Genomic DNA, 14,605 nt, shown 5'->3' with positions numbered 1-14,605 from the left:
AAACTGAACACAGGGAAAAGTTACTTCAAAATAGAGTACTACATATTTCACAAAAATCTCCTTGTATGTTTTAAAAGCCAACATACCATAAATTAACTTAGCAAATTTTTTGCCTATTTTGCATACTTTCCATTCAAAAATTTTTTTTTAGGCCAATGTGAATTTAGATTTGATGCCCCATTTCATGATAAACTAGCATCACATTTGACCCCTATAGAGTCTATTTTCTAAATGATGATAACAGAGGTTAGAAACTTCAAGTATTTGAAAGGATTTTGTATAATGCAAATTGATACTGGAATTGCAAAGCAGTGATTATAATTATCTAGACGAGCCTCCTGGGGTTAGCTATAAATTGAGATTGCTACTTCTAGTTTAGCGTGTTAAAATCTTGAGCTATTTATATTGAAACAAACACAGAATTGTAGCAGATCAACATAGTGTCTGAAAGTGGAAAATTCAACCCAGAGCACAGATTTCATCGTCTCCTGCTACATCTGTGCATCATTATTTCACTGGAATGCTGGTGAGGAAAAAGCTTAACCCAGCCTCATTAAAATAATGTAGTCTTTTTCATTTGATTGATATTTTAACATTTGAAAATAAATCATAGCATTTACACTTTACTATCTTTCAGTTAGATAACTTGGGGGCACAGTTGTCTGGATGTTAGTGAATGACATTCATTTACAGAGAACTTAATTACAACCCTCCAAAGTATCCATATGACCTTCAGACGCAATACCTTATTTTGCACGTCAGCCCTGGTCTTGCCCAAATGAGTACGATAACCAGATCGTCATTAGTAGCAGTGAGATGAATGATCAGGTAATTTAGTTTAAAGGGTACCACAACACCAGGAGAATTTCTGTCTCTTCTTCAGGCATTGCTGCATGACCTTAAACATCCAGCTAAATCATTGGAACAGTCAGATGGGTCCGTAGTTAACCCACTTAGCCAGCTGTTGTAAACTAGAGTCCTTCGAGGGAATCAGTGTATGATCAGTGTATGATTAAAAATCCACCTGTTCCCTGTGTTTTTTTTTTGATTACGCCTCTATCTCCAGATTTCCTTGTATGACAGCCAATATGTTTTTCTGATTAATCGAGCTAAAATGCACAATGTAGAGTGACAGCGTTGTCCTGTCTGTATGTCCCCTCCCACCCTACATTCCTCCTACATGAGCAACCAGCAAAATGACTGCACCCAAGTTCTCACAGTAGCTATGATATAAATTTAAAATATTGAAATTGCACTGAGGTAATTGAATGGCCTGTAGTAATGTAACTTTTTTGGCTTGTTTTGGGCTACTGGGAAACTGCGACTGTCCTTGGGAGGACAAAAACAATGCTGCAGGTGATCCAGAAGTGTCCCTCTATGGATTAAGCTGCAGACTAATTGCCTTAAAATCAGCAAATGAGGAGGTGGTCGCTTGGTTCCAGGAATAAAAACTGGGACAAAATGGAAATTTGGCATTAACAATGAAGAATTGCAATAGGATTGTGACAATAAAGTATGAGCTGGTTAAAGTTTAGTGAGGCAGATTGCTTCTATTATATTTCTCTAACAATGCTGTATTGTCAGAAATGGTTTACTCACTGGCAAGTTTGATTGGAATCCAAAATATGTTTGAGTAATTGTCAACAAAATACCACAGGGAAACAATGGGCAGCTGTGTGAGCCTTTTGGCAGGTCAAGTTTTCTTTGCAGTACACTTAATGCTTAAAGTTATTGCAAAATCAACCAATTTGTAACCACAAAGAGTCCTCACATTACCATCCACTGTCTTCCAACTCTGAAAGTCACCGCTGCATTTTTGATTCTACGAAATTGGGGAATAAGTGCTTGAAACTTTCTTCTCTAAGAATGCTCAGAGAGTTGTGAGATTTGAGTTCTAGAGTGCCAGATTACCTGTCGAATTGAAGTCTGTGGTGCAGAAGGAAGCTATTCAGTCCAACATACCTGTGCAAGCTCTGGATATAACCATCATTTCCTCATGCCAATTTCCTGCATTTTCCACATACCCATATATGTTAATTTATTCCAAGTAATCATCCAATCCCCTCTTGAATGCCTCGGTTGAACTTGCCTCCATGATATTTCCAGACAGTATGATCCATACCCTGATTAATCACTGATAAAAAACATTTTTCCTCATATTACCCTTGCTTTCTTTGCAAATCACTGTAACCCAAATACATCCATGCCCTCCTGTTCTTGATCCTCTTACAAATGTGGACACTTTTTCCCTATTTACTCTATGACGATTTTGAAAAAGTCTGGCTGATCTCCTCTAAGCTTTCTTCTCCCCAAGGAGAACAGTCCCAACTTAGAGTCATAGAGGTCTGCAGCACAGAAAAAGGCCCTTCAGCCCATCAAGTCTGCATTGAGCAAAAATATACACCTATTCTGTGGTGATAGATATTGAGTACAGCGTGTATCCCACCAAGTCAAAACCTGAATGTACTTTTCCCATAAAGGTAAAGGAACCTTCCATTTAAGAGTTCTCACTGCCACCAGAAAGATCTGTTTATTGGGGCGCTCGACTCTGGAACAGTTGAGTAATTCCCTGCTGTAGTGAGTTTTATTTCTCCCCTTGCTTCTCTGATGGTGACCTAGGCTTGGGAACAGTTGCATGAGAACCAACTGCTTCATATCTCGCCACAGTGGCCTGTCTCTCTCGTGTCACTATGCACATGGGAAAGTGCACTGATACCACAACTTTAGCACTCGGGGGGTCTTCACAAACATTAAAAACTTTATCACATTCCTCAGAATGTCTAATGTACTTGTCTGGCAAACTAAGGTTAATAGTAAAAGCTGACCAGGTGATGTGATTTCATTGAACCATACAAAGCACTCAATTGATAGTCAACGTAAATGCAGGTAAGATGTTTCTTCTGGTTGGTGAGTCTAAAACCAGGGCGCATGTTTTAAAAATAAGGGATTGCCATTTAGGAGCATGATGAGGAGAAATTCTTTTCCTTTGCCTGTTCTGAATTTTTTGGAAGCTCAGTCTCCAAGTACATTTAAAGTAAAGATGAATAATTTTTTGATTATGGAAATAGTCTGGGTAAATTTCAGTGGTTAGCACTGTTGCCTCACAGTGCCAGAGACCCGGGTTCAATTCCACCCTTGGGCAACTGCCTGTGTGGAGTTTGCACGTTCTCCCCGTGTCTGCGTATGTTTCCTCCGGGTGCTCCAGTTTCCTCTCACAGTCCAAAGATGTGCAGGATAGGTGGATTGGACATGCTAAATTGCCTGTAGTGTTCGGGATGTATAGATTAGATGGGTTATAGGGGGATGGGTCTGGGTGGGATTCTCTGAGGGTCGGTGTGGACTTGTTGGGCCGAAGGGCCTGTTTCCACACTGTAGGGATTCTATGGAAAAGGCATTGAAGTTTTCAATAAGCCATTATTGTACTCACTGACAGAGCACAGCTAAATGGCCCACTCCTGTTCCTATATTCTCAACAAGAAACTACTGTTTATTACAATTAAATCAGTTCTAACCACAGACAAACAAAGCTTATAACCCTCTGACTTACACTCTACCCCTTCTTAAACCCCTATACACATGCAGACAGGCACAAGAAAACATAGATGTTGTGGATGGAGTCACAAATGTTAGCTTATAAACTAAGAAACACGTCAGTCACGATCAAATCAAACAGGATGGTGGGGCAGGGGAGCAGGGCAATGAACAGCTTATTCATGTCTCTATGTCCTTAAAGCCCAGTGGGTGTAAATTCCTGAATACCAGAAAATCTTGGAGATCTTTCTACTGTTTGTTTTATTTTTCTGCAAACTGACAGAATGCAGGGGTCAAGGAAATACCAGGAACTGTCCTGTGTGCATTTGCTGCCTCTGAAAGGATCTCTACTTTAAAAATGCTTTGTCATTGGACTCCCGTAGCAATCAAGAAAACCTGTTGCATCACTTCCATTTGGCCATGGTGCCCATTTCTTCATACCTGGTGTGTTTGAATCTCATTTTATAATCACACCAATCTTGAATCAGCATTGCTGTCAAAGTCTCAACAAAATATTTAATACTTCCTTCAAAAAGCAACAAGCATTTTCTTAATTAAACTTCTGAAACAAATTGATCCTGAGTGGTTCTTGGTGGAGACCTTTCTTACAGCATACTGAAGTAACAATCTATGATTGGCTTTCTCAGTTTTTGAGTGTTTGGTGTATTTTGAAAATTGTCAATCGACATTATCACCCACATTAGATAAATGATCAGAATGACTTAATTTATTGGTAAGTTCTCAAATTAATATTTTAATGACTGCACCAAATTAGTGTAGACAGACATGAATGCATTAGAAGCAGCTCAGTGAAGGTTTACCAGACTAACAGTTGGAATGAGTGGATTGCCTTATGAGGAAAGGCTGGATAAGCTAAGCTTCTTTGCCGCCTAGGGTTTAAAAGAGTCAGAGATGACCGAGTTGAAATATATAAGGGAGATCCTGAGGGGACTTGACTGGGTGGAGGTTGAAATGATGTTTCCTTTTGTGGGAGAATCTAGGAAATAAGGAGCACCAATTTAAAACAGACTCTTTGGAATTCCTGAAAAGACCGTGCATGTGGAATCTTTAAATATTTTTTAAGGCAGAGTCTGACAGATTCTTGATTACGAAGAGGATGAAAGATTATCAGAGATATGCAACAGTGAAGCGTTGAGATCAGAATCCGATCAACCATGACCTTATTGAATGGTGGAGCAGGCTCAAAGGGCCGAATGGCCTCCCTCTTGTTCCTTGCTGATATGTTCGTATTAGCCATTATGCTTAAACTGGTGCACGGAGGAGATGAATCTTTAACCTTATTCACACCTGTTCGTCTACTTTTCAGAACTTCAATCAATCTTTCTCTTTATCCCACTGTAGAATTGATCGGAAGATGTCTGGAGGACAGAGCAGTTATGAGCTGAAAGAGGCCAAAGCCATCTTAAGTGAGCTGAAAACCATCAAGAAGGCCATCAGTACTGGCGAGAAAGAGAAACAGGATCTGATGCAGGTACGGGAGGGGTTTGAATTAGACTTGTAAATTGAAATTTATGTTTTGTGTCATTTACTGGAAGCTGCCATTTGCTAGAAGCTGTAACCTTTTGCCTTTTGCTTCAGCATATTGATATTGTATATTGTCTGTTATCTATTGTTCCTTCTGACTTGCCAAAATCGTCTACCTCTCTAAGATCATCCTTGAGAACAGAAGCAATGTCAAATGCACTGTCTCCACTACAAAATGTCTCCCCAGAACATACATGAGGATATGTTCCAGGGATTGGAGTTTCTGAGTCTTTTAGACCTCAAGGTCGGATACCATCGTGGAGTGGGGCACATAGAAAATCCTAACAATTCCTCCAAATTTCTAGGATGCCCCTGAAACTCTTTATACTGTGCAGAAACTTCCCAGGCACTTGCATCAGGTTTCCTTATGTACTTTCTTCCTCTGGGGTGCCTAGCAGAGATGGGATGAAGGGAGAGCAGAAGGTAAAGGGAAATTCTCATCGATCCACATAGAGACCAATAACTTTTAAAAGAAATGTATTCACCAGCAACAGATGGAAAAAATCCAAAGAATAATTGAATGTTTTAAGATTTTTACTGTATCAAACAAACTAAATTCAACTACAATAAACATCATTTAGCAGGAAACAAATACACCAAACTACAGATAAAGTACTTATGTATTAAGTAGCTAAGGCAATTGAGGTATGTCCCAAAACTGCCCATCTTATTTCTGGAAGATTTTTTTTGATATTCATACATTGGGCATGGGCATAGCTGGCTGTGCCAATGTTTATTCCCCATGCCTACCTGCTCTTCAGAACATGCCTTCTTGAACTGTTGCAGTCCATTTACTGTAGGTACAGCCCAATGCTGAAAGGAAGGGAGTTTCAGGATTTTGACCCAGCAACAGTGAAGGGATAGCAATATATTTCCATGTCAGAATGGTGAGTGACTTGGAGATGAAGTTGCTTGACAAGAGCAAGGAGAGGCAATAGCCTGGTGGTATTAATGCTGAGCTGTTAATCCAGAAACCCAGGCAATGTTCTGGGTATCTGGGTTCAAACCCTGCCATGGCAGCTTGATGGGATTTGAATTCAATAAGTGTCTGAAATTACGAGTCTAATGATGACCATGCATTCATTGCCAGGAAAAACCCATCTGGTTCACTAATGCCCTTTAGGGAAGGAAGCTGCCATCCTGACTAGTTTGGCCTCCATGTAACTCCAGACCCTCAGCAATGTGGTTGACTCATAACTGCCCATGGGCAATAAAGGGGAAAAGAAATTCCAAAAGGAAGCATTTTAAAACATAGTTGCCCTGTAAACGTTGTTGTTTATAACAATGCGCAACTGAGCTATTTTATCAAATATTGTTTTTGTGAATGTCCTCAGTAAAATTTTTCCATTCTTTGATTCTTCCTTTGTAGAGTCTTGCCAAACTAAAGGATCGATTCCTTTCCAGCCAGAGTGTGCGAACCTTCGAGTCAGATTTGCTCTCCAATCGAACCAATTCACACCTCTCTACCTCCAGGCAATGCCTAGATGCAGGCTCACAAACGGACATCACTGGTGATGTAAGTAGTTATCCCTCCAGTGATTTCAACTCCCCATCCCACTCCCCCTCCAACATGTCCATCCTTGCCTCCTCCAGTGTCGCAGCAACTTGCAACGCACATTTGAAGAACAATACCTTATCTTCCATCTGGCCACCCTACAGCCCGGTGAACTCAACAATGAGTCCTCCAATTTCAAGTAACCTTCCCACCCATCGCCCAGCTCCCCTTCCAGTCCCGTCTCCTTCCTTCCATTACACCTTCTGACCCTCCCTTCCAGCCACCAACTGGATTCCTCCCTCCCATCGACCAACCAGGTCGTACCTACTACCAATGCCCACCTATCACCACCATTCCACCTCCAGCCCTCCCCCTCCCTCTCTTTATCTGCAGCTCCCCCTACCCCCACATCCAGTCCTGAAGAAGGATAATACCTGAAACGTTGACTGTTCCTTTCCTCCAGATGCTGCCTGGCTTGCTGTGTTCTTTCAGCCTCCTGTTTGTCTACGTTGTATTCCAGCATCTGCGGTTTCTTTGTCTCTAATTGTATTGATTAACGTCAGCATAGTTGTCAAAGTTCCTGCTGGCTTTCAAGCAATGTAAAACAATGGGTTAGAAACTTCAGACCTGTCAAGTAGGTGAATGAGAGGAAACAATAAAAGATCATACTAGAGTTGGCATCAGCCCCAGCTAACAAACCAGCTCGGTGAGCCAACCAACCACAACTTCCACAACCTGAGCTACAAATCTACTCAAGAACCTTAGCCCCCTGTTCCTTATGCTGTATAAATTGTCGTTGCTTTTAAAAGATTGGTTTTCATACAAGTGTTCTGATGAGTTCAAGATAAAAAACTTTGATGGTATGTCTCCTTTTGGAGCACATTCAAGTTGTTCATGACCAAGCAACTGTATGAGCAAGATGGTAAGACCAACATAATTTCGAATTACAGCTGTAAGACAGGGAGACATTGTCAGGACTGAAACCAAAATAGAAAATGATGGAAGATTTCAGCTAGTCCAGTGACATATGTGGAGAGAGAAACAGATTGAATAGATATTGATTTAGGGGTTTATGGTCACAATTACCGAGTATAGGCCACTGAGTATTTGTTGCAATTTTCTGGTAGTTTATTACATTTGTTAAGAAGCAGCCGATTAGATATGAAAGCATATACTGTGATAATTGGGGATTGTTCGCAGATACCAGAGGACACACAGGCTGTCAGCACAGAATGTTTCAATCTCGACAAAGTAGTCTCCTGCTCTCTAAGTACAGTGTTAGGAAACTCCTCCCTCGCTTTTCCTCCTCTTCTTGTGGTCCATTCTTCCATTTGTCTGGTGAAGTCTGCTCAATGAAGACTGCTCTCTGGGGACTGCCCAATGAGAACTGCTATTTATCCAACCTGCTCGTTGAGAACTGCCCTCTGAGAGACACTATTCTGCCCCTGGGTCTATTCTTTTCTCGATCCCTAACCTTGACATGGCTTTTCCAGCATGGGTTTGGTTTTCTTGGCCCCAATGTGGTTCTTCCAGCACAGAATTGGCCTAGCCCCTGAGGGTGTCCCTGGTATTTCTTGTCCTCAGTACACCTTTCTCCACCTGGCACAAATTGCCCATCTCTCCTTTGTGAGGATAATGCAAGTCAGTCCTATAATGTAAGACTGGGGTCACATCTAGAGGTGGCAAGTACTGGTTTGTTTAATCACAATTTGACAGGTTTCAATGCCTATTTTCCTGATACTGACCACCAGTTTCTCAGATTTATAGAATTTGACCGCACAGTCTGCTGCATTTTGAACTGATGGGTCGTTAGTTCAGAACTAGAATCATTTGGACGCAATAAACTCAATCTTATCTGATTATAAAATGCTGTGCTCACAGAAGTGTTGATGCAAATCATCATATTTTTTACCTGAGCGTTAACGTCCTCATCAGTCAGTCAGCCTTGATTTGTTTCACACTTCCATCGTTCTAGTTTGTAATATGCTAATTCTCAGTCCTGATCATTACTTTACTTTATGTTGCATTATGAAATCTGTTCAAGTTAGGGATATTAATCAGTTCAAACAAATTAATTTGACACCTGAAACTTTCTCTGGGTTGCAATGTTACCTAATCAAATTACAGCTAAGTTTTTTTTTAAGTTCCTTTAATCTCTTAATTGGTCATTTTACTACTGGACAGATTCTTAACTAACAAGGAAGTCAAACTGTATCAAGGCTGGCCAAGATTGTGGAAATGAGGCCATAATCAGATCAGCCATATCCTTATTAAAAGACAGACCAGGCTCAATGGGCCAAATGGCTTATTTCTGCTCCCAATTTGTATGTTCAAATGTACTTCATCTGATGTCTTCTTCTGTTTGGGGCGGCACAGTGGTTAGTACTGCTGCCTCACAGCGCCAGGGACATGCATTCGATTCCACCCTCGGGCGACTGTCTGTGTGGAGTTTGCACATTCTCCCCGTGTCTGTGTGGGTTTTGTCTCAGAGTCCAAAGGGGTACAAGTTAGGGAGATTGGCCATACTAAATTGCCCATAGTGTGCAGGCTAGATAACCATGGGAAATGCAGGGTTACAGGGATTGGGTGAGATGCTCTTCAGAGGGCCAGTGCACACTCGGTGGGCCGAATGGCCTGCTTCCATACTGTAGGGATTCTGTGATTGCCTTCTAGTTGATCCTGATTTAGTCTCCCAGCTTTGGTAATATAGCAGCAATTCACCCTGCTTTCATTTGGCATACTGTGACTGAATCACAGAACGTTAAATTCTCCAGCCCAGAGGGCTATGAAAGCTTAATCACTAAGGTGGAGATTGACAGATTTCTACACACCTATGAGGTAAAGAGATGTGCAGATGGTGTGGGAAAATAGAATTGCAGTGAATGACCGGCCGTGATCTCATTTTGAATGGCAGAACAGAGAACAGGCTCAATGGGCTGAATGGCCTACTCCTCCATCTGTGTTCCCATGTTACAGCACAGGAACAGGCCATTCAATCTTTAAAACTCAACAGGGCTTTCCATGAGCCTCTGAATCACATTTAATTCTCCTGCTCACTTCTCATGCTGCTTATTTTTTCCCGTTCTCAAATAATTATCTTTGCCCACTTAAAATGCTTGATAGACTAGACTGCCATTGGCATTTTCTGGCAGGAAGTTTTACGTTCCGTCTACCCTCCATATGAAGAACCTTTCTTCATTAATTCTTATCAATTATATTTTGTGGTAACATTAGATTTATTACAGTCTTGTTAACTAGTAAAAAAAGTCTCTTGCTATCTTATCGCAACTAGTGATTGTCCCAAAGTCTTTGATTAGGTTTTCCCTGCACCCTTTGGATTTCTCTTATCTCTGCAACCTCCTACAGCCCTATGCCCCACTGAGATACCTGCGCTCCTCCAATCTGTTTTATTGCATATCCCTGATTTTCATTCATCCACCACTGGCTGAAGACGCCAAGACCCTGAACTCTGGGATTGCTTCCCTGCCTCTCGACCTTGCTTTCCTTTATGTTACTGCTTCAAACCTATCACTTTATCATTTTGAGTTACCTGCCTTAATATCTCTCTATGCTTCAGGGTTAGATACTGTGACTGGTAACATTGCTGCAAACACCTTGGAGTATGTTTTAGTACAACATAAATGCAAATTGTTATTGGAAAAATCCCAAAACATCTCCTTCCAGCTGTACCTCTTCATTAGTTATGATTTACAGGTCTGACCTTCTGACCCTCCTTTTTTTTTTACACGTACTGTGCATAATTGGATCCACTGATTAAGTTGAACATAGAGTTATAAAGCATGAAAACAGACCCTTCAGTCCAACTTGACCACACTGGCTGAACATCCCAAACTGGCCTAATCCCATTTGCCAGCATTTGGCCCATATTCCTCTAAGCCCTTCCTATTCATATACCCATCCAGATGCCTTTTAAATGTTGTAACGGTACCAACCTCCACCACTTCCTCTGGCAGCTCATTCCATACACGCACCACTCTCTGCGTGAATAAGTTGCCCCTTAGGTCCCGTTTAAATCTTTCCTCTCTCAGTACCCTTGGAAAAAGACCTTGGCTATTCACCCTATCCATGCCCCTCATGATTTTATAAACTTCTATAAGGTCACCCCTCAGTCTTTGATGCTGCAGAGAAGAAAGCTCCAACCTGTTCACATTCTCCCTATAACTCAAACTCAGTGTCGTAGCAGATGTTTCCTGATAGTCCATTCAGTTAATTTTAGCAGGCTCTGTAACTCTCAAGCTTCCAGAAAGAGTGCTGTTTTAGAAAATGAATAATGTTCTAAATTTGTAGTCTGTACAGATGTAGTTAATCACAGGAACCTGGGAATACTGGCCTCAGCATCCTTAGGCTGGGAGAGATGATATCAGCCCTACTGAGCCTGCTCCTGATGCTCTTTCTGTGATCCTATCTGGAAAATATGACAAATTCACAACTTTGTACGAGAACAGAATGAACCTGGGTTGTGTTGCAGATGAAGAGACTGCCAACCCTGAGCCCATGCCTGTACGTGAAGTATAAGTCACTCAAGGGCTGCTGGTCTCTTTGGAATCCTGTGCTGGAATAAACCACATGAGGACTTTGGTGTTGCATATATTTTTTCTGACAGGCACCCTCTGCTGACACTCCAATCCATTTGGCACACTAAATGTTCGTTGTAGATAGGAGGTAGTTTTCCCTCACTTGTTATCCAATTATGTATGAAATTAATTTCTTCAGAAAGCAGTCTGAGCAACGTGTTCCCTCGAGTCATGTTTGCACTTTCACTACAATTAGGACTTGCTATCTGATCACTGGAGCATTTGCTGATGGCATTGTAAGCATATGACGATAAATCCGAGTCATGTGTGGGTCAAGCTTCAGAGTAAACAGCTTAGGGCATAGATTTGAGACATGATCTGATATTTTATTCACTGGAATGCTAATTGAGTAGAAGTTTTAATCGCTTTAAGGCCAGTCCCTGCAAGGACTCTCAGTTCATGTGATGTTTGCCAGCTTCAGATCAGATTGACCCCAGTTGCCTTTATCATGTTCTGATTGTGACTGTTTGGCCAAAAGTGAAGACGCTTCATAACCCAAGAGTGGAAATGCAATTACTTTGCAACTCACTACTTACTTGAAAACACTGTATGTTATGTAGTTTTCAAATAATAAATCACTAGAAGTAGTTATGAACTATTTAGCTTTGAACTAATAGTTATAAACAGTCTTTCTGTTGACTAGTTGGGGGGGGTTGTGTTTGTTCTACACTGTCCACTGGGTTAAAAAGCCATTGGTAACCCATGTGTGTGCATTTGTTTCTTCATCTGCCTCATTTGCTAACAAAACCAGCGGTGGGAAAATGGGATGTCTGTAGCACATTTAGTCAGTGGACTGGATTTGAATGACTTACTACTATTGGGCGATTAACCAGCAACATTCACGTGGTTTGTCAAAGCGTGACGTTAACACTTCAAACTAACGATAAGCTTGGACTTTTGTAGCGTCAATTTGGACCAGCAGGTCTTTAGAAATAATGCACTTGAGCCAAATCTCAGGATTACCATCCTGTTTCCTGTATCTGACAGTTTTGTGCCAGAGAGGAATAAGTTCAGATATCAAATGAACCCACAGGCTGCATTCCAGCCATGGCTAGCCCCATTGCAGGGAGGCCATTTCAAAACCCCACCAACCCCAGCAAAACCCACCCAGTTTTGATGATGATGGGTCTGTTTTGTTGAAAACTATGGGTTACACCAACGCGCAGGAGTTGTGGCAGACCCCTATTCCTGAGGGGGGAGAAAAGACAACCCTTTAATATTCCCTTTGAATTATACTGGCCCTTTAATCTTCTCACAAAGCTGTCATCAAATACCATGTACTTTATACCAACTTCTAAAAGCTTGAATCCACTTCCCACCCTGTTATTTGTATAAATAAGCACAACGGCATTGAAAAAAATCTCTTCAAAGAAAGATCATGTTATTATAAGGTAATAAGGAGATCAGTCAAAGAAAGCTAGTATTCCCTTGCAAGCTGTGTCAATGTTTCCTACAAGGTTGAGTTAATTTCGAGCCTTGGAGCTCAGTTAAGCATTCCTAATAATGCCATCTGGAAATAAAAACAGATGTCTGGCTATCTGTTCAAACTTATTCTCTTTGTAACATTACCAATGAGAAAGAGAATGGAGGGATCATGGCGTGGGTGTGAGTGAATGAATATGATGGGCAAGGGATTGACAGCCTGAAAGTCATGAATACAACTGAACCAATGTCCCAGTGAATGGAGGTGGGCTTTATCTTGTGTCAGCCTCACCATCTTCCCACATCTGCTCCTAGGATGTTTGCTATCCCTCTTATGAAGGTATAGTGTTTTATTGGCCATGCCACGTGAAAATGGGCACACCTTGGAAACCAGCCACCATACCAGTGATTAATATTTATTGACTTCACTTGGAATTTGATCGCAGCAAACAATTCTGTATTGAAAATCTTGAAACATGGCTACAAGCTGCTTCATGCCTTGTATTGCGCAACTGCTTTGAGTATTCTTTCAAAAAAATCATGTCATTAAAGAGAGAAAGAATTTTAAGAATATGTAACCAAATTTTATTTAAATTTTCTTTTCTAGTTTGGTCCAAGGAGCCGAGCCAATCTGGCTGAAAAAGTCAGGTTAAGTCTTCAGTATGAAGAGGCAAAGAGAAGGTAGATATTCCTTAGATGATGAATTTTACTGTTTTGTACATCTTTTGTTGCATAGTCTGTCATCAGAAGGATCAGTGTGGAAGGGAGAAGTTTCTTTTCCACTTTCCATTGGTAGATATCGATAAGATCTTTTAGAATTTGGTTCCTTTGACTCAAACTGAAGTTGGCATTATGAAACAGTAGGTTAATGACCAATTCTAGTTTTCCCATGCACAGTCTAGGGGTAGAAAGATTCTACTCCCTGTAACGTAGTATCAATGTCCAGCAATTTTAGAATGAGTGCCCAGGAGGATTAGCGGAAACCCCCAAATTGCTGTGCACGTGATTGAAGCCAATCTGCATATCCAATGAGGACCCTTTGATAGGTATTATAATTTAAAATTGTAGTTTGCCAGATCGCGTGGGATTAGCAGTGGGTTAGTCTTCCACTCCATGTTGTCTGCCAAGCTGGTGGGCGGGAGGAGGAGTACTCTCTTGAAATAAAGTCTGATGGGCAATAGAAATATTTCAATTAGATAGCATAAAAATTTAAGAATTAACATTTTAGCTAAGACAGAACATGAAAGCTAGAGCCCTTTGTTGTTTGTTCTTTGTATATACTGCTTTTGCAAGAGATGAGATTTTATTGCACAATGTAATTATTTTTACAGCTGTCAAAATTAAAGCTTTGCATGTGTCAGACATATATTTTGGTCCTGGGCAATTTGTCATGACTGTACATCGACCTTTTTGAGTTCAGGGTTTAGAAAGGGAGAAATCCTTTGTCTCAAACAAAAACTGAAATTGCTGGAAAGGCTCAGAAGATATGGCAGCGTCTGTGGAGAGAAATCAGGGTTAACATTGTGGGGTTCAGTGACCCTACTTCAGAACCTCTCTGCCTCATCTGAATGAGGTTTGAAGCTGTAGTACCAGAAACAAGATGGGATTGATTCGCGTGTGGGTAACACTCCCTGTACATGACCTTGTGTCTGTGGCAGGAAAATTCTTCTGGTAGAAGTAAACAATAGGAAAGCACCTCACTGTGGTGATACCATAATGCAAAAAAAATGGTTCAGCGAGACCCAATTTTGAAGGTTATACACTGTAGTTCGTTCCAGTGGAATGATTCACAGATGGTAAACTTTCTTTATTGGACTCTATTTAACATGATTCTCCATAACATTAGTTTTTGCATCAGTTTCTCTCAATTTGTAGTAGCCACAGAACTAGTTTGCAACATTTTAGGTGAAGAATTTCACACAATGTGAAGTAAAAGGGTTAATACACATTTGTGGCAGATTATTTAATGCAAAATAATGTCTCGAGCTTTAATTGTGCAAAAATAGTTGTATTGTGT

General features: G+C 40.9%; 1 protein-coding gene across 1 annotated transcript in view; it reads left to right on the top strand.

The window, feature by feature from the left end:
• LOC109934055 (protein WWC2-like) overlaps positions 1-14,605 on the top strand; it is a 226,189-nt gene that overhangs the window by 144,563 nt on the left and 67,021 nt on the right. The window contains exons 6-8 of the mRNA XM_048594002.1: positions 4,894-5,023; positions 6,446-6,592; positions 13,196-13,269. Of these exons, the coding sequence (XP_048449959.1) occupies positions 4,894-5,023; positions 6,446-6,592; positions 13,196-13,269 (351 nt within the window). The remainder of the gene's footprint in view (positions 1-4,893; positions 5,024-6,445; positions 6,593-13,195; positions 13,270-14,605) is intronic.

The sequence above is a fragment of the Rhincodon typus genome, chromosome 3 (genome assembly GCF_021869965.1).
Source record: "Rhincodon typus isolate 14 chromosome 3, sRhiTyp1.1, whole genome shotgun sequence".
In the NCBI taxonomy this organism is placed as follows: Eukaryota; Metazoa; Chordata; class Chondrichthyes; order Orectolobiformes; family Rhincodontidae; genus Rhincodon; species Rhincodon typus.
This window is presented reverse-complemented; position numbering and strand designations above follow the sequence as displayed.